Source organism: Spermophilus citellus, assembly GCF_964194105.1.
Source record: "Spermophilus citellus genome assembly, chromosome: 4".
Lineage (NCBI taxonomy): Eukaryota > Metazoa > Chordata > Mammalia > Rodentia > Sciuridae > Spermophilus > Spermophilus citellus.
In genome coordinates this window covers 103,915,528-103,939,265 of record NC_138185.1, presented here as the reverse complement: position 1 = coordinate 103,939,265, position 23,738 = coordinate 103,915,528, and the positions used below count along the sequence as shown (strand labels likewise).

At 45.3% G+C, this 23,738-nt stretch overlaps 1 protein-coding gene across 2 annotated transcripts; it reads right to left on the bottom strand.

Annotated features, from left to right (window-relative positions):
- Positions 1 to 15,415: 15,415 nt before the first annotated feature.
- On the bottom strand, positions 15,416 to 23,036 carry CRABP1 (cellular retinoic acid binding protein 1). Of its 2 annotated transcripts, XM_081293315.1 has the most exons (5): positions 22,903 to 23,036; positions 22,263 to 22,430; positions 21,557 to 21,735; positions 19,508 to 19,621; positions 15,416 to 15,685 (listed from the first exon to the last, which is right to left on the bottom strand). In XM_081293315.1, the coding sequence occupies exons 2-5, from the start codon at positions 22,330 to 22,332 to the stop codon at positions 15,635 to 15,637; spliced, it is 414 nt and encodes a 137-aa protein (XP_081149441.1). In that variant the 5' UTR covers positions 22,333 to 22,430; positions 22,903 to 23,036; the 3' UTR covers positions 15,416 to 15,634. The 2 variants fall into 2 exon arrangements, with proteins under 2 accessions (XP_081149441.1, XP_081149442.1); XM_081293316.1 differs by lacking the exons at positions 19,508 to 19,621; positions 22,903 to 23,036 and having other exon boundaries at positions 22,263 to 22,466.
- Positions 23,037 to 23,738: the final 702 nt, after the last annotated feature.

Genomic DNA, 23,738 nt, shown 5'->3' with positions numbered 1-23,738 from the left:
GCATTTTTAAATTTTGCATCATGAGTATATATTGCCTATTGGGAATAAGGTGGGTGCCTGTCATACATATATAGCACACTGGTAAGGGCAACATTATTATATCTTCATTGGAAAACATCTTCCTGGGGAAAACAAATGCCAGCAAAATCTCCCCGTACAGCTCCTGTAATTACACCCCCCGCCCCAAAGACAGCACAGCATTTTTCTCCCAGGCATATTTTTCATGAGTGCCCTCTTCAAACCCTCCTCTGGACTGCCTTGTCCTGGAGAGGAGGAAGCACAGACAGAGAGAAGGCAGAGGGCTGGCAGAGCGTGCACTGGAGAGGGGAAGAGGCTCCGCTCTCATCAGCAGCTGGCCTGCTGGATGATCTCACACCACATCTGTAGCCACTTAGAAAAGTGCTGGCCGGAAGCCCTAAGCTCAAAGCCCGGATCCACGTCTGCCTGCCAGAGAGCGGGCTTACCACCTCCCTGAAGGAGAGGCTGCTGCCTCGGGAGCCACCCACCGCCCCAAACCCCACGAAATAGCACTCACTGGTTGCCACCTGCCAAAGCCGGGACTCCACAAAGGAGGAAGATGGGGATCAATTGACAAATTCTGTGACCCTATAAAGAGGATGGATAGTAAAAGAGGTCCAGGGGCCACCTCTTCTCATTGAAAATCAACCCTATCTGTTGGACATAGTGGGACATGGCTGTAATCCCAGTGATTTAGGAGGCTGAGGCAGGAGAATCACAAATTCAAAGCCAGCCTCAGCAACTTACAAGGCTTTCAGCGACTTAGTGAGATCTTGCCTCAAAATAAAAAAATAAGGGCTGGGGATGTGGCTCAAGAGGTAGCGCGCTTGCCTGGCATGCGTGTGGCCCAGGTTCGAGCCTCAGCACCACATACAAACAAAGATGTTGTGTCCGCCGATAACTAAAAAATAAATATTAAAATTCTCTCTCTTTAAAAAAAAATAAATAAATAATAAAAGGGCTGGGGATGTAGCTGAGTGGTAAAGCACTCTGGGTTCAATCCTTAAGACCTCCAAAATCAACCTTGTGGAATTCTAAGAAGGACAGGTGAGGCACAGGAAGTCTGACTTGCCCAGAGTCACACTGCTACTGAGTAACAGCAATAATTCAATCCAGATCTGGGTGGAATTATGAATCTGACTTTCTCACTATGCAGGCCACCCAGGGTCACGGAAGTATCGGCTGAAGGGGTTCTGCCTTTCCTTCTTGTCCCCTTGTCCCAAACCAGCCTTCAACATTCCTTGCTAAAACTCCCTGAGCCTCAGTTTTCTTGGCTATAAAGTGGGACTTCACTAGCGTACCTAAAAGCTTGTCAATGAGGGTAAAGCATCTGGCACATAGTGAGTCTGAATATATCTGAGTCCACCTCTTCTTCTCTGCATGCATCTCAGTTTCTGCTCACCTTGAAGCCTCACAGGATTGCCTAAGACTCAGAACATGGACCTTTCACACAGTCTCAGGCTGTCCAGAGTTTCCCCCAGAAGTCCTGGGAGCTAACTGGTCTTTGTGTCCGAGAATCCTTCTGCTCTAAATCCCTTATGTGGATCCTCTTGGCAGGCTATCGCCCCTCCTAACTCAAGCAGCAAATTCAAGTCAGGTTAACTCTCCCTGCTATTAACATTTCCATGAATGCCTTCCCAGCTATTTTCATCATTTCTGAACAATTTTCCTAAGAAAGGGAAACGCCCTCTCAGTTTCAGCCGTCTGCTCCTGAGAGGCGGGCTTTGGCAGAGGAACCTCTGCACATCTGGGGCTCTGCTCAGCTCCCCAATACCTGCCTCCCCAGAGCACAGTGATCTAAATTTGCAGCCAGGTCCACCACCCAGGGGGCAGCTTGTTCCTTTGTTTGTAAGATGAGTCTCTCAGGTAAGTGCCCCAGGCCTGACTCCTGGCCCCAGAGCTCTCCTGTCTGCAGGGTGGAGGCCACTTGACATTCTTTGGTCTCTGGCTGATGTTGCCCATGGTTGGTACTGATGAAAGGAGCCTGAGGCTGGCATTTATCTCAGTGGCTTAATTTCAGGTCATCATTTTTATGGGCTCTACTATGATCTCCAGCCTAGAGTGTCTACTTTATCTTGTGTCACCTCCCCTAGGATCCTGTAGATGCTCATCTGGCTGGCCTTGTTACCTCTAACAGTTGGGCCAGCCAAGGGCTTCCTCAAGGTATTCTTATCAATTGAAATCACAATCTCTCTCTCACACCCATCCCCCATCTGCTAATTCTCCTGTGCTGGAAATATGGAGATAAAGGAGACACAACTTCTGACCCCCTATCTCCCTAGAACTTCATAGTCTAGCAGAGGATACAGGTTTGTAGTGGGACAGTCATAGCCCAATGTGGCCAGGGCTTTGCCGGAGCAATGCATAAGAAACTCTGGAAAAACTAGAGGAAGAAACATTGAAGTTTTCCCAGGGGAGTCAAGGATGGTGTTCCAATTATCACTTACTCCAAAACTCAAGGGCATAAAATGACCACATGCACTTGGAGATTCTGTGGCTCAGGAATTTGAGAAGCACTCTAAGGCCTGGGGTCTCACCCAGGGTGACTCTAATGGCTGGAACTGACTTAAAGAGTTAGATGTCTGGTTGGGTGTGGTGGCATACTCCTGTAATCCCAACAGTTTGGGAGGCTGAGGCAGAAGGATCAGGAGTTCAAAGCCAGCCTCAGCAAAAGTGAGGCACTAAGCAACTCAGTAAGATCCTGACTCTAAATAAATACAAAATAGGGCTGGGGATGTGGCTCAGTGGTTGAGTGACCCTGAGTTCAATCCCCAGTATGTAAAAGAAAAAAAAAAACCCAAAAGAATTAGCTATCTGGCTGGGTGCAGTGGTGCACACCTGTAATCCCAGCTATTCAAGAGGCTGAGGCAGGAAGATCTTAAGTTCTAGGTCAGCCCAGTAAACTTAGCAAGACCTTGTCTCAAAATAAAAAGTAAAAAAGGCTAAGGGTGTAGCTCTGTGGTTGAATATCCTTGGATTCAAGCCCCAGTACTACAAATAAAATAAATAAAAAGATTTAGTTGTCTGGGCTGAGCTGCCTGAAGAATTGGGCTCAGGTGGGACTGTTGTGAAAGTGCCTTCTCCAGCATGGTGGTCTCAGGGTAGGTGAGCTTCTTACATGGTGACTCAGAAGTTCAAGAATGAGTGTTCCTAGTGAACTATGCAAGAACCATACGACTTTTTCCATAGCCAGAGGACATATAGCATCACTTCCAACACACTCTATTAGTCATTACAGTCATAAGACTAACCAGATTCAAGGATTAAGAGCATAGAATTCATCTTTTGATGGGAGAAGAGTAAAAAAAAAAAACAAACCATACAGCCATGTCTTAAAACTTCCACAAGAGATTTTCCAGAAGTAGTAACCCTTGAGTTTTGAAGACCGAATTGAATTTCAGTCTCCAAAATTCTTTGGAGAGTGTCTGAGATTGAAAGACAGAGATACGCAAAGGCCCAGGAGCCTAAAAGTGAATTGCAGTACAGGAAATAACTCTCCCCAGATTTTGTAGGAACTCAGCAAAGACTTTCTTCCTGCCGACTCACCAGACAACCATGCCTGGCTGGTCTTCCATAGAGGGCTAGGACCCTGCTGTGGCCCAACTCAGGCACCAGCCCCTCAACTGAGGGTCCATTTAGATTAGAGGCTGAGTGGCAAATCCGTGTACCAGTGGCCTGCTCCCACCCCCAGCTCCTGCGGCTGAGGTGAGCACTGAGGGAGATGCCACCTGGGAACCGCTTTGAATGTAGTCTAGCCAGTCCCCACACCCAGGTTTTCATCTCCAGTTCTTGATTTAGAAAGCCCTGAGGTCCGGCCAAAGCTTTCCTGGTTTTTTCAAAGCTCCAAGGGCTCTGTGTCTATTGGCTTGACTCCCAGTAGTTCTTTCCATAATAGTTCATTTTTTTTGATGGTAGGCATAAAAACTCAGACTAGATTAAACAAAAGAGGGGAGAATGATTGGTTCTTAGAACTGAAATATTCCAGGAGTAAATCCTAGAGTTTAAACAATATCAGAATTTGATCTCTTTCAGTTTTTCATTTGTGCCTTTTTTGGTGTTGGCTTCATTTTCAGTCTCCTGCAAAGTAACGAGGATGGCCTGACAACTCGAGGTTTATCTAATCCTAATAGTCAGAAAACCCAGCCAAAGGAGAGTTCCTCTTCTCCGAATGCTCCAGCTGCAGTTGCCAAAAGAATTATGACTGGCCCTTCCTGGACCACAGGCCCTTCTGAGAACTGTCACCATGAAGCTATGGTACTCTGATCAGCTATGACTGAACCAAGTGCTAACCTCTGGTAGGGGTGGTGGGTCAGCCCCACAGTAACCGCATAGAATCACTTGATTTCAGGGAACACGAGTTCTGTAGGAAGAAGGGGAAAGAAAGGTGTAGAAAGCAGACAAAATTAAGTTGTCATAGACTCACTAATGGGGTCACTAATACAGTCACACTGTGCATTTTGCAAAAGCAGGATGGGGTGCCTTTAGGGCCTGCCTAGATGTGGTCCCTTTTTCTAATTCGTGCAAAAGTGGCTATGTGGACCAATGCAGGGCCTTGCAAAGTCTGACACACTTTCCCTAGTCCTTCGATATACCTAGAAACCCTCTCTGCATTCTTCAAGTCCTAGTTCAGAGGCCTGCTCCTTCATGAACTGGTTAGGATGAATCAGGAGTTTCCCAGGTACCTTCAGAATTATGGCGTCTGCCTCTATTGCTGGTCCAGTTGTCCAGTTACGCTTCCTTGTCTGTCTTCCTGTCTAGCTTCAGACAGATTTCATGAGGATAGAGAGTGTGTCCAAGCTGCCCTTCCACATTGGGCAGAAGAGATGCACAGTTCTGATTGGCTGTGTGGATGGGAAGAGAACAGGGTGGCTCTCCTGCTGCCCTACCTTTCCCCTAACCTTGCCCACAGAAGTCAGAAACAAACCAATGTGAGCCCTGCATGTCCACAGTGAGAGGTAGTCCCCTGCATCTTCTGTCTATTGCACTTTGCTCCCTCTGGAGACATTGTTCAACAGGAGGGGCCTTGAATGGTGCATTCACAAGGCCACTACCCAAGACTGGGCTCTAGAGATCAACAGTCCTTCTCAGGAGGCTCCAGGGAAGAGAACGTGACTGGGCTGCCTGGGCCTCCCTGAGGCTGCCAGGCAGTTGCTCTAGGGCTCAGCTCTAGTTCCTGATTAAAACCAGATCTGGGAGCTTGGAGCCTTCGGTGAAACTGGATACCTGTCAATGTAGGCAAAGGAAATATATTGGGGGAGGGAGGCTGGCCAGCAGCCCAGCAGTGTTGAGTTTTCCTTCTGAAGGCCCCCAGGAACCCTTTGCCATGTGGGGTGATGACAGCCTAAGAAACAGGAGTCCTGTGGAGAACAAAGGGGTACACCCACCTCTCTGACACTATCTTCCCCCTTCCCTTTCTCTGCTTCTTTTCTTAGGTAGAAGACCTGAGTTCAATCCCAATACCAGCTTTTATTCACTTGGAGTAAATTATTCAACCTCTTGGTGCCTCAGTTTTAACATCTATAAAGTGGGAGTGAACACAGACCCTACCTAGTTGAATTATTGCAGAATTAAAAGCAATAATATATGAACAAGACTTAGCACAAGACCTGAAACAGAGTAAGCCCATTAAACGCCAGTTATTGCTGTGTTTTCTTCCTTTCTCTTTTCCTACACACACACACAAAAACTATTTGATCCCATTAAACCATAAACACAATCCTTGATAGTTGCAGCAAAGAAAACATTTTATGTCCCTCATGACTGATGGGGTAGAAAGTATTGGCTCTGGGATCAGAGAGTCCCATGTCGTAATCTTAGCTCTGCTGTTTGTCATTAGGGTGACTTACTCAAAGGACTTAGCTCCTATGAACCTCAGTGTTCCTGTCTGTAAAATGGGGATGTCTGCAATGCCTGTCCTGCCTGTTGCTGGGGTTGCTGTGTGTTTCACATGGAATATGTGCTGGGGAATAACTGCTCAGTCTCACACCACAGTAATCATGATTTATGCTTCCAGTGTGTGTTTTCTTCTTGCTGTCTCCTTTTCTCTAGTTTGGTCCTTTTCTTTCTTTTCCCCCATATCATGAATCAAACAAACTGCGGGGTCATAGAGGGAAGGCAGAGATGAAAGATATCTTTGCAACCATTGTTCAGTGACTATTGGAAGTCACCTGAGGTGTGCAAAGAGATTGATTCCTGGGCTCCAGCCCAAACCCAGACCATCAGAATCTCTTACTTTTTAAAGGAAATTTTGTTTGAAATTTTAAAAGTAATGCATACTCATTACAAGTACATTCTAACAACCCAGAAAAAAATGAGAGTAAAATGGTCTCTCCTTAGAGATGACTGTTAATAATGGTTTGGTGTGTGTTCTCCAGGGTTTTGTGGTTTTATGCCCCTGGAATGAGCTGAGCATACAGTTTTAATTTTTCCCATTCAACTAGATGATCACTCATTTTTTTCTACTTATAGCTTGGACATCTTTCTACATCAGTGCACACGTGTCTCCCTATTGCATCCAACAGCTGTGGAGAATTCCATGGTGTGGCTTGTTGTGGTTGACGTATCCATTTCCCTATTGATGGACGTTTGGACTGTCCCCAGTGATTCATATGCAGCTTACCCATCCTCTGTCTGAGTTTGGCAACTTTCCCTTTGCACAGATGGGCAGCTGGAGACCCAGGGAGGTAGTACAGCCAGATTCACAGAGCACGTTGGTGGCACAGCCGGGACGTACATCCATGCTTTTGGCATGTTTTATGGTTGATCCATACCATCACATTCATACAAATGAATAAATAAAATGAGCTTAATATTTTCCCGAACTTTTTCTTGATAGTAGGGAAGAAAAAAATATATTATTCCATATATTCTGAAAATTGGATCCTCCCCAACTTAGAGTTTTCACTTTGCATTGTGCTCTTTGTGAGAGTTCTTGACTCAGTACATTTTTCTTACACATTGTTTCTGAAGCTAACTTTCTTTTAATAATAGACTTTTAATTTTAATGCCAGAATGAAATCCCACTTCCCCTGAGGATGGCTGTTTATGAGAGACCTTGGTCAAATTCCACTTTATAGACCCAACACCCCTCTTCACCATAATTGATGAGCTTTCCTCTTTTGTGGAAAAAATGGAATTATGAAATTATGACTGTCATCTATTTTTTAAAATTAAGTAAATTCCTCCAAGTCCAGTAAGTAACTTTCCCAGAAAGATAAATCACCCAATTGTAACAAATATATAATGCTTGCAAAATCCTTGGGAGAGTTTGCTTGGTCTGGAAATTATGCTTTTATTTTCCTACTAACGAATGGGTCCTTAACCCTGCCTCCAATGAGATAATAGATGTTCAGCTGGAGGTGACCTATGCCCAGCAAGTCATGTCCTCCTTGAGGTAGTTGCCCTAAGAACTTGATGCTGAGTTGCAGACACATGTTTCCAGTCCATGCCCCTGACTCCATCTCCTGCCACAAAGGGATTGGCCAAAATCTGCCCAGATTTCTGGATAAAAGGAAGAGATGTGTGGGGCACACCTGTAATCCCAGGAACTCTGGAGGCCAAGGCAGGAGGGTCACAAGTTTGAGGCCATCCTGGCTAACTTAGTGAGTTCCTGCCTCAAAATAAAAATAAAAAAAGGCTGGAGTAGAGTAAAATAATAATAATATTAATTATTAATAAAATAATAATAATAATAATAATAATAATAATAATAACTCGATGATAGAGTACCCTGGGTTTAATTCCTAGTAACATACACACACACACACACACACACACACACACATACAAGAAGAAGAGATATCACCCTCAGATAACTAAACATAGTGTTGTCAACAAAGGAATATTGTTTAGCATTGTCTTGTGTGGAAGAGAAAGGAGACAAAGGAGTATAGAGTAACTTTGTTGTCCGTATCCTGCCTCTTGAGTCCTAAAACCCTGGCATCTATCCATTTGCATGTGTGAGAGGGAGGATACTTGGGATTGAACCTAGTGACACTCTACCACTGAGCCCAGCTCTTTATATTTTATTTTGAGAGAGGATCTTCAGACTGTCCTTGAACTTGTGATTCTCATGCCTCAGACTCCTAAGTTTCTAGGACTACAGGCATGAGCCACCACACTCAATTTATGGCTTCTATCTTAAAATCAAAAACAGACTCCCCTCAAGCCAGGCATAGTGTTGTGCTCATATAGTCACAGCTATTCAGGAGGCTGTGACAAGGAAGGGTCACTTGAGTCCAGGAGTTCAGAGTCAGCCTGGGTAACACAGCAAGACCCCATCTCTTAAAAAAAATGTAGGGGGCTGGGGTTGTGGCTCAGTGGTAGAGGGCTCACCTCGCACATGCAAGACCCTGGGTTTGATCCTCAGCACCACATACAAAAATAAACAAGTGAAATAAAGGTTTTGTGTCCAACTACAACTAAAAAAATATATATTAAAAAAAAATGTAGGGCCTCTCTTGGCCCCTATACTGTGTGGTTTCTGAATACTATTGTCTCCTAAAAGGAATGGCTCCTTGGAGAAATGGATTCCTGGTCAGGAGCAAGAAATGTACAAAATAAGCCAGGAGCATCATCATACCAAATGACCAGGAAGTCATCAAAGATGACCAGGCTCTTACCAAGGACTCAAGGGCCAATAAGAAGAGGTTCCCATTGTCCAAAGATGGGCCATTTTTAGTATCAACAGGGATAATAATTGCAATGAATCCATAAATTCACAGTGACATTCAAAATGGAAAAAAAAAAAAAGTGAAAACCAGAATAAAATACAAACATGCATTGGCCATCTCTAAAGAATGCCAGGAGAATCCATTCATTGCTCTGAAAACTTGTAAAAACAGGGAAAGAATCAAGTATTGATCTTGTCTTTCCTATATAAACTGTAGCTCAGGATAACCAGGAGAGCAAGAGTATCTTTTTAAGGAGATATTCCAGCTCATAAATGAAGAAGGAAATAGAAAATTCCCATGTTTTAACCTTCACTGAAATCACAAATCCAGGCAGTGCTCACCAATGGCTGCTAACATTAAAGAGAGAGAGAGAGAGGGACAAGCAGATGTCAGGAGTCTTCCTAAGGGCAGTGTGGCAGGCCACTACCTGTGAAATGGTCTTGTGAATAAATCAACCTGGAATCGAGATGAGCTTTCAGATCTGACATCCAATTCTCAATTAACCAATTTAATACATTAAGCAACACAATAGAAATGTAATTATCAAAATCCAGACTATGAGAAGCTCTGCAGGACAACCAAACAGTATCTCCAACAAATACTTACAAAAAAAAAAAAAATAAGGCAGAGGGGGACATAGAGATTAACAGAGACTTGTGGGACATAGCAACTGATCATAAAGTATGATTATCTCAATGCCAGTCTAAACAGGTTAAAAAAAAAAAAGCTAAGAGACAATCAGGAAAATTTAAACACTAGCAAGATATGTGGTGATATTAGGAATTATTGTTAATTTTTAAGATGTGATCATGGTAGTGTAGCTATTTTCAAGAAAATTCCTAACTTTTAGGGATACATACTAAAAAATTAGAAGTGAAATCTTCAAATATTTAGGACTTGCTTCAAAATAAATTGGAAAAGGGCAGAATAGATGAAACAAGATTGGCCACCATGGTTGTTGAAGCTGGGTGGTGGGCACATGGAGAATCATTATATAATTCTCTCTGTTTTTGTGTATTCTGGAAATTTTCTACAATAAAGAGGATTTTTTTTCCTAAGGTAGCAAAATGCAGAGAAGGAAATTATCTTGACAATGCCAAGCACCTAAAATAAGGACCCCCTGAGCAAGTCATTTCCTCTTTCTGGGCTTTATCTGCTCTTGGCTGGAGATGTTTATGAGAGAAGAGGCTCTGATGGATGGGATGAGCACAACTGCCCACTTGGCTTAAGGGTTTGGCATCAAAGTTGATTTTAAATCCACTCTGACCTCCATTTATCTGGCCCTTTGGGGAATTTGGGAAGATTCATTTTTCATCCAGTGACATCCTGCATTTCTTTTATTTTAGAGCACAATTTGCTAGAAATTGAATATGGCAGATATAGATGCAAGTGATGTTTTTGACAGATCTGAGGACTTTACTGACACTAATGGGTAGTTACAGTAAAGTGCCAGGAAGGAGGGAAGATCCCTGGAGGGTACTCCCAGAGGACTGGTGCCTCCAAAAGGAGTGGGTTGGGTTAGGCTGGGGGTGTAAAAGCTGCATTTGCAGGCTTGCTACTCCACATTTCCTCTGATAACATCCTTGCAGTACACTATGAAATGTTGGCTGTCATGGTGACAAGAAGGGACTGAAGTAAGAGACTGAGAAAGCTACTGCCATGTGAATAGGGTCTTAATATCTATGAAATAGTTTAACATGATCTTTCCCTTGAGCAAGAGGACATTGTCTAATTCCAGAAGCCATCATCAAGACTGGGCGGCTTCTTAGAAATTAGCAAGCCAGACAGGTCTCTGTCCTCCCTTGTGCTACCTTGGTGTATCAGTTAAGAATGCTTTTAGCTGCAAGTATGGAAGCCACAGAATAGCAGGCTTGAACAAACATAGGTTTTCTTCTTTAAAAAAAAAAATCACCTAGCAATACATCTAAAGAGAAGCAAGGGATGCACTGTCTTAACGACTCTGGGCTGATAGCTCTGAGATTCTCATAGCCTTTTATTTTTATGGTCATAAAAATGGCTGCACCAGCTATAAGCATCTGTTATGGTTTGGATAAGAGGTGTTTCCCCCAAAGTTCATGTGCTAGTTAATGCATGAATAGTCACAGGTGAAATGATTAGATTTGTGAGAGTTGTAACCTAATCTTTAGATTAATATCCATTTAGATGAATAATTTGAATGGAATACTTGGTGGTAACTGTAGGCAGATTGGACACGGCTAGAGGAAGTAGGTCACTGGGGGCATGCCCTTAGAGATTAGAACTTGTCCATGGCCCCTTGTGTTCTGCTTCCTGGCCGCCATGAGCTGAGCAGTTTTTCCCACTACACTCTTCCACCATGATGTTCTGCCCCATCACAGGCCCAGAACAACAGAGTCAGCCTACCATAGACTGAACATTGAAACCAAGCCCCAAATAAACTTTTCCTCTTCTAAGTAGTTCTTGTCAAGTATTTTGGTCACAGCAAGGAAAAGCTGACTAACATCATAATCTCATACAATATTCAGAGGCATTGAACAGAAATTAGCTTCTTAGGCTCTCCTGGACTATCAGGAATAAAAGGTCTTTTCCAGAAACTCTTACCAGACTTCTCATGTGTTTCTTTGCACAAGATTGGGTCACATGGACAATCTAATTACAATGCAGGCTGGGAAAATAAGCATTGTTTTCCCCAGACTCTACTGTTGGAAGTGGGCAAGGGACCACCTGAGCAGAATTTCCCATATGACTCACATTCTTTTTTTAAATGGGACTTGGAACTCTCTGCCAGATAACATGTAACATGTTTTGTGCTATATCACCCAAGGCGCTACTCCTGCTCTCGGCTGGTGCTTGGACTGGGTACCAGTTTGCTCCCCTACATTTGCTTTCTTCAAGGCAGTCCATTCAGGAAGGCTTGAGTCTCAGAAAATGTTGGCTCTCTATTAGTCAGATAATCAGCACATGTTTACAGAGTACCCCCCATTTGCCAAGCCCCTTACAGATGCATGCAGGGATGTGTAAGCAGCCATTCCCGGACCACACAGACTGGTTGACAGAATTTGATGGAAACCTAGAAAATGTGGAATGACAGCAAAGGACCACAACAGAAGCCTGTGTGCACAGGGCAGGCTGTAATTGTGAGCCTCTGTGGGGAGCAGACAGCAAAAGCTCCTGCCTCCGGGGTCAGAGAAGATGCCTTAAAGGAGGTGGGTGCCTCTGAAGAATCAGAGACCTGGAGGAGAGCCTTGAGGTTTTGGACCTGTGTGGTTTCATGTAGTTAACATGCCTTCATTCATTTAATCTCTACACCAACCATGCTAGATTATTGTCCTTACATAGCAAGGAACCAAGGGTCAAAGCCTCTAAAGTATTTTCTGAAGTTTTCTAGCCAGCCTGGTGGATGGCAGCAACCCCAATATACACTTACCCAGTTTATTTTCCCCCAGTCTCCCCTCATCTACTTATCTCAGGCTCTACCCCTGATTAGAGAAGAGGGCATAAGACTCATGCCTGACCAATCCTTGAACCCCATTCCTTGGCCCAGGGGTGGTCATGCGACCTGTGCCAATTGCATAAGGGAATCAAGATGGAGTAGAAGGAGATAGATGGAGAGAAGGGCTTCAGAGGACTGTGAGTTCAGATTCTTAACCTTGAGGCCTAGTTCCTGCAACTCTTCCTTCAGTCCTGAAAGCTTCTCCAGCTTTCTCACATCCGGGGAAGTCAGTATATTCCTTTGAACAAACCCCACAGCTTTATTAAAATATCATTCACGTAGCACACAGTTCACTCTTTAAAATGTACAATCCAGTGATTTTTAGTGTAGTCACAAAGTTGTACAACCACTACCGCATCAGTTTTAGAACATTTTCATCATCCCCAAAAGAAACTGTATTGGCCGCTCCCTAATTCCCCCACCTCCCTGCCTTAGGGAACCGGCCTGGCTACTTTTCTTTAAGAATCTGCCTAGTCTCCACATGTCACTTACACGGAATCACACAATGTGTGCCCTTTGTGACTGGCTTTTTTCAAATAGCATAATATTTCCAAGGTTCATCCCTGTTGAAACAGAGTAATTTCTTTTTTGCTGGGATTGGCTGTGGTTAGATTTCTAGCACTTAACTAATGGAAAGTAGCTCCAGGATTTAAAGCCAGATCTGACAGACCTGTTCCTTCTGTTTTACCTGATGAAGCCAAATCATGGAGGACTTTGAATACTAGGCCAAAAAATTTAAACTTTCTGCTACAGACCATGGGAACTGCTGAGCAGAAGAATGAGAACAAGATTAGAACAAGTTCAGAGTAACAAGTTTAGCGAGATTATTCTGGGACAGTGATAGTTTGTGAAGGTTTTCGTTCTGTGTGTGTGCATTACATATCATATGTGGTATATGTACACACAAATATTATAGGGCTGAAGATTATAGCAGCAATTCCCCAAACTGGGTTCCATGGAGCACTAATGTCTCACAAGAGGTGTTCTATAAGGGAATGAGAAAAACTGTGCCTTTTATCTGGAAAAATGTGGAAGCAATAAGATTGAAGACAACCAGGCTGTAGTTGACACTCTCTGTCTAAATGAACTACTGATGCTGCCACCTCATCTTGTTATCCAAATGTACCCACCCATGCCCACTGGCTGTCGAGCAAGTGAGATATGACTGGCAGCCTCCTTCACTCTGCTTTATTCTTCATCCTCTGTGAAGGCTTATCTGAAGGAAACAGGTGATCCATGTACCATGTCATATATAAAGAAGAATATGATGGAAATAACCAAATTTCCAGAGTCAGAAAAGGAGAATGGCTTTTTGCATCCTCTGCACAACTGGGCCCTGTCCTCCATACAGGGTCACCACAGTACAGTAGGGAGAGGAGGAGAAGACAGTGCGGCAGTGGAGGCAAGGAAGGGGTGTAGACTAAGATGTCTGAGGCCTCACTCAGTCCGTCTGCAGTGGCCATGAGCATCCAGCACTCACGAGGCAGAGGCAACACACCTCAGCCTCATCCACCTGGCATGACCTGTTATGCCCACTTTCTCTTATGTGGCCATCTTGGTCCCCTCACTTCTAAATCTAGTACATTCCCATGTAGGTGGTCCCTCCATGTTACCTTCCTCCATACCATTTACCAACCCAGGATCTGCCATCCTTAGAGGCCCCGTTCCACCTCCCTCCCACAATGAGCACAGGTGACTCCTGCATCCCTCCACACTCTGCTACAAGACTCTCTGTTTTGTAGGACACTGAGTATGAACATGGCTTTGACTGGTAAGCAATCCAGCCCAAAAGGAGAAACCAGCAGAATGGAGGGGATGGTACGGTATCTGCACCTCCTGGTCTCCAGGGCTCTGGGGTAGAGTCAGAAGTTGAGAAGCTATTTTAAAAAATTTTTTTTAAAGTTGTAGATGAACCCAATACCTTTCTTTAAATTTATTTTTATGCGGTGCTGAGGATCAAACCCAGTGCCTCACATATGCAAGGCAAGCGCTCTATTACTGAGCCACAACCCCAGGCTGAGGAGCTGTTTTCACAAGGGACTTTGGGAGGTTCTGGACATAAGTAGAGGTTCTTTGTTGCCTGAGGAGAAAGGGCAGCCCGGCGTCAGGCTTCCTCCTGTCTCTGATGCAGAATTCAGTTCCACTTGACACACCAGGGCCTGGTAGCTTTGGGACTGTGGGAAGCAGTGGTGCTTCCATAGGGGGCACCAGAGCAGAGGCAGCCAAAGAGCCCCAAGCAGGTGCAGGGAGATGCATGAGATCCCTCCCCAGAGTTCCAGATATAGGCAGTAGAGTCTTGGAGGGGGCCAATGTCCCCCAGGAGCACAGCAGGGCTCTGGGCTGGGGAAATGTGAGGACTCGGGTAATGTGTTCTCACTCCCTCAGGTAGTGCGCCTGGGCCTTGTCTGCTCCACTATAGTGTGAGATCTTTGAGGGTCTTCTAGCCTTGCCCAGCCCCAAATACTCTTGACCAAGAGTCCATATGTCTAGAATGGCCAGGAGAGAAGCCAGGCATACAAAGTAAATGAGGTCTCCCCAAGAGTGGGGAGCAAGGGGAGGCAGAAGGTTCAAGTTCCATCTAAAAAAGGCTTACTTTCTTGCCCTCCACATTCCAGCTGTATTTAGCCAATGTGTAAAATAGGTGAAGACTGATAGGTGGGAAGTTAGGATACTTACCTACTCTTTCCAAACCGCTTCTCCCCCAACCTAATTCACTGGAGCCATGATACTGACAGTGGCTGTGTTCTCTATTTATTGCCACAGCTCCTGCAGGGCAATCCATCTCCCAGGTTACTGCTCCCATGGTTTGGTGACCTTGCTGCCCTCTATCTTCAGATCTAGGAGTGATAAGGGCTCATTCTGTTGCTAGTTTGTGGGTGCCTCACCATCCTTTGTTGGTTCTTTTTCATTCTGACCTTGTTAATACCCATATAAATAGTCCCTCCCTTGTGAGTTCTCCTCAATTAAGCCTTTTGAACGTGCCCTTTCCTGCCTGGAATCACCAGTAGCAACTAATTCACTTAAAAACAACATGATGAGGTCCATTTGCAGCTGGATCTATGGCCTGGACCCCACCAGTCTGCAGGAGCCCAGTTTGTGACTGCTGATGCTCACTTAGAGCTCAAAACCTAGGCAGCAGGCTCAAGCTGAGAACACCATACAGATCGATGCAGTGCTGGGGGCACCAGTACACAGTAATTTGAAACCCAAGAAGCAGTCCCCAAAAGGAAAAACACTCAAGATGTGTCCAACCAGTTTAATGACTGATGCAACCATGCATTGCCAAACTACAGAGCACCAGGGGTACAAGAGGCACAGAGACCTTGAGGGGAACACTACAACATTGTCACAGGGAAAATGGGATCACCTAATGTTGATGGGGGGAGGGTGGCCCACTGGCAACTCAGACCTATGACATATTCCTTGGGGAAACCTGCATCCTGTCCCAAAAGTGGGAACAAGTTGGCTGCCTTCACTCCCGGACATAAATTCTTGTGCAGACCACATCATCGGCACCGAATGTCTGCAGAAAAGAAGAAAAGGAAAACCAATCAGTACAGATGCCTGTGCAAAAAATGTTTAAAGCATATTGCTAATAAGGCCAGTTACTGCCCTGTTAAAAACTGTTTGTAACAGGCATTCAATTTCTTGTTGTGCTGATGCCAAGTAAGCACTAAGGGTTTGAGGTTCCTCCCCAAGCTCCTTAATGGCAGAGGCAACTGGGGTATTGACATAAGAAATGCAAGTTTCCCAGCTTTAGTTTTGAAGTTATATCAAAAGGGGAAGAACTTCATACTGGACATTTCTGAAGGGGTTCCATCTTCTTTCAAACCACTGCAAGAGAGCAAGGGGCTTGGACAGCTGGGGTCACAGGGTCCAATACCAACAAGTGAGATGAGATTGCTTTGGAGACAGAATAGAATTGATTTCCAGGAAGCAGCTATGAAGCCTGGGAAAAAGACTCCGATGTGTAACTACAACAGGCCTCTGTATCTACAAGCTCTACATCCTCAGATTCAACCAACCACAGATTGAAAATATTCAGAAAAACAATGCATCTGTATGAACACATACACACTTTTTTTCCTCATCATTATTTCCTAAACAAAAAAGTATAACAGCTTCTTACTTAGCATCTATATTGCATTAGGTATTATTAGTCATTTAGAGATGATTTAAAGTATACAGGAGGATTTGCATAGGGCATATGCAAAATAGTACCCCATTCTACAGAAGGGACTTGAGCATCCATAGATTTTCCAAAGGGAGTCCTAGAACCAATCCCCTAATGATGCTGAAGGAGAATTATAACACTCAAATCAAATCAATGGCAAGCTAGAAAATTGGTCTCAGCTGCAAAAACGCGGCACTGTCACCCTGATCTAGCTCTCCAACTCACAGCTGGGTAAACCTAAGCCATTCTCTTCCTCTCTAGGCTTGTGCGGGTGGACAATAGGGAGGGGAGGACTTGAACAAGATTATCCCAAAGGTTCTTTCCATCTAAAATTCTATGGCTCTTTGTTAGTTTGTTTGCTGATGGGAAGACACAAATCATTCCGCAGACAGAGAACATTTTTCTTCTGGCTCCTGAAATGATATTGCCCATAAGTAAGTTGTCTCAACTTTTCCAAAAACTAGCAATTACTCACATGCCTGTTCTCCTGGGCCTCTCACAGGCAGTCAGAACAGAGAAAGCAATGTGTATGTTCAAAAACCAAAACCTTCCCAAGTCATTAGGCCTGATGTGTGGGTATGTTTGTTTGCAGATGTAAAATTATCTGCTGGAAGGTCCTTATCTATCAGATTTTCACACTGGCCTGAGATTCAAAAGTTAAAATCACTGGACTAAGAGTTTAGTTTAAAAAGGACTTTTGAGTTAAACAAATTTTTAAATCCACATAACAATTGTACAATTATGGGGTGTGTATCACAGATTGGTCATGAAATGCTCTCAGAGAGCATTTGCTAGGGCATTATCCCAATACATGTGCTTCATAACAATACTTCTAATACTTAGCAGGAAGCAAATGACCAAATGATCCCACTAGGGATCCTCTGATTTCACTTACCCACTCTGGACACCTATCCTCTTTCCCTAATAGTGAGGAACGGGGATGATTCTGTGTCTTGGGGGTATGTGGAGGTGGAGTTCCCATCATAAATCCACTTCTCAGATATTTGGATCCTGCAGACCATGTTGGTTTTCCAGAACTCTTTGAGCTCTGTAGCCATGGAGTATCAAATAGAATGCCAAAATTTAGGAATCTGACTCTTTACCCATGGAGTAAATATTCTGGTTCTCTGAAAGCTCACTGAGGCTAACAAATGGCTTCAGGACACTAGAAGAAATCCCATTTCCAGCCCCATTTGAACTTCTCAGCCTGCAAACTATGCTTAGAGGTTGCTGAAAAAAAATTCTCCATAAAATATTCCAGAGCAGTCTGAAGGAGTATACTCAGTTTTCAAAGAAACATAACTTACAGCTCAGGGGCAATTTATGGTTGGCACTGGGGGAGCTTATTTCAACTTAACCAGAATAATTTGCCTCTTGTTATATGGAGATTGCATCTCCTGATGTTTTGGATTTATTCATGATAATAACTCTTGAAACAAAAGCCCACATTTCAGATTCCAAATGTCAAGAATTAATGCTCCCTTTGAGGCTTATATAGGTTTGCTGAGCCAGGAAAGGATGCTGGGGTGGAACTATAGTGTGGGGGGAATGTGGGATTCAGAGGTGGTACAGTCCTTCTAGCAGAATTTGGTCTATGACTCTGGCTGCTCAGGTTCTGCAAAGGTTAATAAAATCACACCTTCTCAGAGCAAATTGATCTTACTTAACCCTTGGTTACACTTCCGAACCCTTAAAATCATTTGCTCTTTGCTGTCTCTGGTCCCAGTAAACCATATGTGCTTTTTCTCCGAGGTTTCCAAGTCTCAGCCTCAAATTGCTCCCCAACCCCATCAAGTATTCCTTCCCTGGAAACATTAACCAGGTTGCAAATTAAGCCAGTCCTTTCTCTATGAAAGGACAAAAGCATGCTAAATCATCCCAGCAAGACAAGAGGGGAGAGAGAGGAAGAGATATCAAAGCAGCCTCAGTTAAAGCAATAGAGACAGTTCAATTTAGGGTCTTCTTGCAGAACAAACATGTAATTTCAGGGCTGAGAGGGACCTCAGGGACCAGAAATCAACTCAACCCCTAATTTTACAGCAGGGGTACTGAGCTTGGGAAGGGAAGGACAATGCCTAGATCACAGAGAGAGTCTGTTCTGTTCCCAGGACACTTTGCCATCTCCTATTCCCAGTATTTGGGGGTAACATTCACTAAGATGGGGCAGGTGGAATTTTAGAGGTGAGATGTTCATAAATGTCTGATGTAGAACAAAGAATGTAAATTTCTTGTTACTCAAAATGGCTTTTCCTTTTTCTAGTCTTGGAGGTGGGGTGGTTGCAAGAAGTTTGATCAGTCCTGAAACACAAAATGCTTCCTTGGGGAGTAGCATGGGGATGGTTTGCCTCCCAGCCTTCCTTTGTTCCTCTACCTTAAAAGGGAAGAAGGGTGGGTGATTAAACTATAGGGATTTATAATTTGGCCTCACCATGTAATTTTGTTTGTCTGAGGGTGTTTGTATGTTTCTGCCTGCATACCTTTAAGGTTAGAGTTCACATTCTCCAGTTCTAAAGGCCCTGTCCATCCACATTGTTACATTCAGACATTTCCCAAATTAGCATTACTTCTCTGTCTCCCAAAGGCCAAAGGAGTTTGTAAGTCTGGAGGTAAAAAAGTTCTCTATGGCTTTGAGTGCTGATGTGATAAAAATTTCTAATACCTTTCCCAGCCAGCAAATGCATGAGAATGGGGGGGGGGGATCCCTTCTGTAGTAGGATCCTGGGGGACCTCACAAAGCCCAAGTATTCTGAGCCAGGGTGGAGGGGAAGTTGGCTTAAAAGAAGTCTTCCTCCCACTACCTCAGGGACATAGCAGTTTGGATAGGGGCAGGCACCCCAGCCTGTTTCTAGCCTCTATTTTGCCACTCCTCTCTCCTGCCAAATATTTAACGATGACTTCCTCTGACCTATGCTGTCATCTTGGGCTTTCTGCTCCAATTTTAACCCAGGGGTCTGGGGATGCAGCTCAGTGCTATGTAGAGATGCTTGCCTAACAGTGAGGTCCTCCACCCCAGCACTGCAAAATTAGAAAAAGAAAAATGAAAAAGCATACATTTTAATCAAAGGCAAACGTCTTTCTTTGAATGAGAATATGAGAACAACATTTTTGTGCGGGCGACCTCAGGATTATCTGGGGAACTTTGGGATCATTTCAAGGTCAAAGGGCCCTCACCAGGATGAGCTCGTCGTTGGCCAGCTCGCGGGTCCAGTAGGTTTTGGGGCCATCCCCCTCAAGCAGAGTTTGTGTGCAGTGGATTTTGTTTTCGTTCTCCCAAGTGGCTAAACTCTGCAGGCAGGAAAACCATTAGTGACATTAATTACAGTCTCGGCAGCGGGAGCAGAGACAACAATGAGCACCGGAGAATAATTGCTGTGCAGAGAAGCAACACATGGTCCTTGTCACAAGCACATAGAATCTTCTCTGCTGAGCTACATAAAGTCCAAATTCAGAGTGCTGGTCATGGATTTTATGGGGTATAAAATACATCTTGTATTACACAGACATACACACAGACTCACTCAAGCAGCAAAGCCTTAGACATGCCATACATCTCTAGGAATAAAATTCAGGGCACGCAATGATTCTTTTATGTCAAAATAGACTACCTCTTCAAGCAATTTGAATTTTAAAGGCAAGAACCTTCACGTTAGAACCACAAAATTTTACAACGGTTAAGATACCATGTTTGTAAGTACATCCATAGCCAGCAGATCAGGAGAAGGATTTTCTATAGAGGTTTTGGGATAACACTTTCCTTTCTGTTTGCACTTCTCATCAGATATAGCACACAGCCTCTTGTTATAAACCTGGATGTCTCTGACACTGAGGATAAAAATGCTTCCATTTTGCAATTTATAACCTTCTAGAAAAATTTTTAAATCAAACTGATCCAAAGATTCTTCATGCTTTTGGAGGGGAGGCAAAAGGGGGGATTCTTTGCAGCTTTCCCCAGTGTCTGCACAAAGTATGGTACAGCTGGGCTGGGGAAATACTGAATGTGCACATAATTGCTTTTTAACTAACACATGGGACATCTTCATCAGGCAAAGTAGGGGCTGGGGGATAAATAAAACCCTTCTCTCACAGTTGCTTTGTGAACCTTTGATTTTTTTTTAAAATCAGAATTACTCTCCCTGGCACTAGCTACCCTTGGTTGTCCCCAAATTAAGCCCTGTCTATTATCAAGTCTTCTCCCTCAAGACTAACAATCCTGTCCTGATCTTTGGTTTTTACAAACAATGTGGTGATTTGGACCTCATATCCCACCTGTTCCAAGCCTGAGCATCACTTTCAGACTATGTCAATTTTGAGGGCCAAAGATTGCCTTGTGCATCCTGCTGGGGATGGGAGTGGGGGTGGGGCTCTGGGTTTTTCAGTCCTTCTTCCAAGCCTGGTCCAGACTCCCTGGGCACCAGCTCCAGGAAGGCAAAGGAAACAATTCCTCACTGTTTGTAATGTTTTTACTTATTTTCATTTTTCAAAAACGTTGAAGAAAACCAGGGAGACAGATATTCTGTCACTCATTTAAAATAATAGGCAGCAGCAGTAATTATTTTTTCATCTGCTTAACCGAATGCAGTTTTTTGCCCAAGCAAAAAAGAAATGTACAATTGTTCATCCCTGGGTCGGTGTTTATAGAAATAAAAACCCTCTTGCCCTTGAGGACTTAGAGAGGGCACTTAGTCTACTCCCCCAGCCAGAACCTGCGTTGCTTTTGGAAAGATTCTGTCTTTCCCAGGTTGAGGGCGGGGAGGGATACCGGACTATTGGGACTGCTGAAACTGGATCCAGAGCTTTCCCAGACGGCCCAGGGACCCAAGGGGCGGGACAGGAGAGCTGCTGTTCCACCTGCGACAGGAAACGTGGCAGCAGCACTGCCCTGGAGCCAGGCAGCCCCTGCAACCTCTTCCTCCGGCGCGGCCTGCTCTTGCGCGGAGGGTGCCCCAAACGGCTGCAAAAGTCACAGCTAGGAACGCTGAGCAGTCCAGAGCCCGCGCTTTAAGCGTGCCCGTTAGCACCTCAGGGTGGTTCAAGGATGGGTTCGGAGAGGGGGTAGGACATTTTCTTTTGAGCCCAGGGCAACCAGGTTTCACAAACCCTCCTGCAAACAGCACGAAAGCACGCCACAGGCTGCTAAGAGAGACATATTTCTACGGTGGCAGGAGTCCATGGGCCGCCAGCGGGAACCTGGGAACACTTGCGCGGGCTATGAAACCTCACCCTGCACTTGCGTCCGTCCACAGTTTCCTCCTCAAAGCCTTCTCCGACCTTGAAGTTGATCTCAGTGGTGCGCACCGTGGTGGAAGTCTTGATGTAGAACTGATCCCCATCCTGGCGGATCTCCACGTGCGGCTTGGACGCGGCAGCCACGGCCACCTTCCTCAGCATGGCGTTCACACCTGCTCAGGAAAGGGCGCGTGCACCACCGTCTCGGGTCATAGGATCTCACCATTCACCCCTCGTCCACGGACCTGTTGGGTACTTCCCGAAATCTCTAACTTTACCAGCCTTAAAATCTACCTGTCCTTGCCCTAGATTTCGAGATGAGAAACAGGCTAAGAAAGGTAAGTGGCTTTCCCCAAGTCACCCAGTGAATTCGCGGCAAAGCCTAGTCTCTAATTGAGTTCCCAAATTCCAAGCCCCTAACTTTCCAGTAATCGCTCCTCGCCATGATCTAGCGCGAAATAAAGGCGGAACCGTCGGGTTAGACGCCAAACATCCAGCAAACGTTTTCCTGAACCGGTAGGTCCCTGGCACTACTCGCCCCTGGGAGGAGAGATGCCCATGGAGATGGAAGCGATTTATCTCTCGCTCCCTGGATTCTCTTCTGCCTGAGGTTCCCCAATGTGCACCCTCACTGGGGCCGGGACGCCGCACCTCGAAAGCCGCTTTTCCCCTTAGGGGACCGCCCTTCTCCCCACCTTACCCAGTGCCTTGAGGAGCTCGTCGAAATTCTCGCTGCTACGCATTTTCCAGGTGCCGGCGAAGTTGGGCATGGTGGCGGTGGCGGTGGCGGCGGCGCTAAGGTAGCGGCAAGCACGGACAGCGGCGGCGCAGCGGGCACACTCGGAGCTGCAAGGCGGAGACTGGCGCTCTGCGACCAGCCGCGCGCGCCTTGAGTCACTGCGAAGGTGCCCCCCCTCCCGCTTGGGCCCCGCCCCTACCCCCCGCGGCCCCCACTCAGTGTGATCCCAATTCCCGCCCGACCCTTCCCCCACTCCGCCTTGGCGTCCCAGCCTCGGGTGGTGCCGGCCTGAAACGGGTTCTCCAACTTGGGGGGCACCTCCGTCACTCCCAGGCCACCCCCATTCTGTTTTAAAATGAGTGATGGGAGGTTTGAAAAAATGACACTGGTCCTTGTCGAAGCTTGGCCTTGAGAGTTTGACATCATTCTACTTTTGCATATGTTTGAAATATCCATTCTATAAAGTTAAAATGGGTAGTGGGGTCATTAAGGGAAAGGAGCCACTATCTTCCCTTTCAGTCGTGCCTTCTGAGTGTCACCAGACAGTCCGGTCCCCTCCCCTCCGGGGTGTGGGATCCTGTTCCGCATCCCCACCACATACCTCTCGCTTCTGCCGCGAGACCACAGGAGTGAGTGGCGGGAAAGCCCCAACCCCCAACCCCACCAGCCTGGGCACTACTAGGCTCGCGCGAGATTGTCGTTCTGCGTGCGTTGGCAGGGAAGGCCTTCAGGCCTTTGTCGTTCGCCCCAGACAGACTTTGGGCTGGGAGGGTGGACTGAACAAACTCCAGAACACGGGATAATTTCGTCCTGTTTTGCAGAAAAGCAAGGCTTTGCGTTCTGTAGTCAGGTTGGGAAGACCAAGCGGAGGATGACTCCTCCCTTCTTTTTCTCCCAAATATGTACCATGCCAGGGAGTACACTTTCCAGCCGCTCTCACAGCTCTTCACTGCAGACCTCAAATTTTCCTTCCTGCCTTTTTCCACTATTTCACCATCTGTACACCCCAGCCAAACTGCAAAACTCAAGATTCTAGAACCTGCTATGCATCTGTCCGTCTCTAAGCCTTTGTCCATGCTGTGCCCTCACCCAGCAATGCTTCTTTCCTCTTCAGGTTAATAAAACCTTTCTCATTCATCAAAGCCCATCTTTATGTAAAATTAATTACCTTATCAAATATGAATATTTTTCTTTGAACTTACACATCCCTTTTGGTTCTGCTCTTATTCGGGTCTTAACTCTGTTGTAATCTGAATTTGTAGAGGACAGTTATTGAAGTTTACCAACCTCTCCTCCTTTCCTCAGGCCCCATCATGAAGGCTCAATAACTATGCATTGATTTGAGAAGGATGTAAGTGTTCCATGGCCCTAGGGTGGTGTGGGGGTAAAGATTCCCCAAGGGCCTGGGAGTAATCTGTGCTGAATGCTTGCTGAACA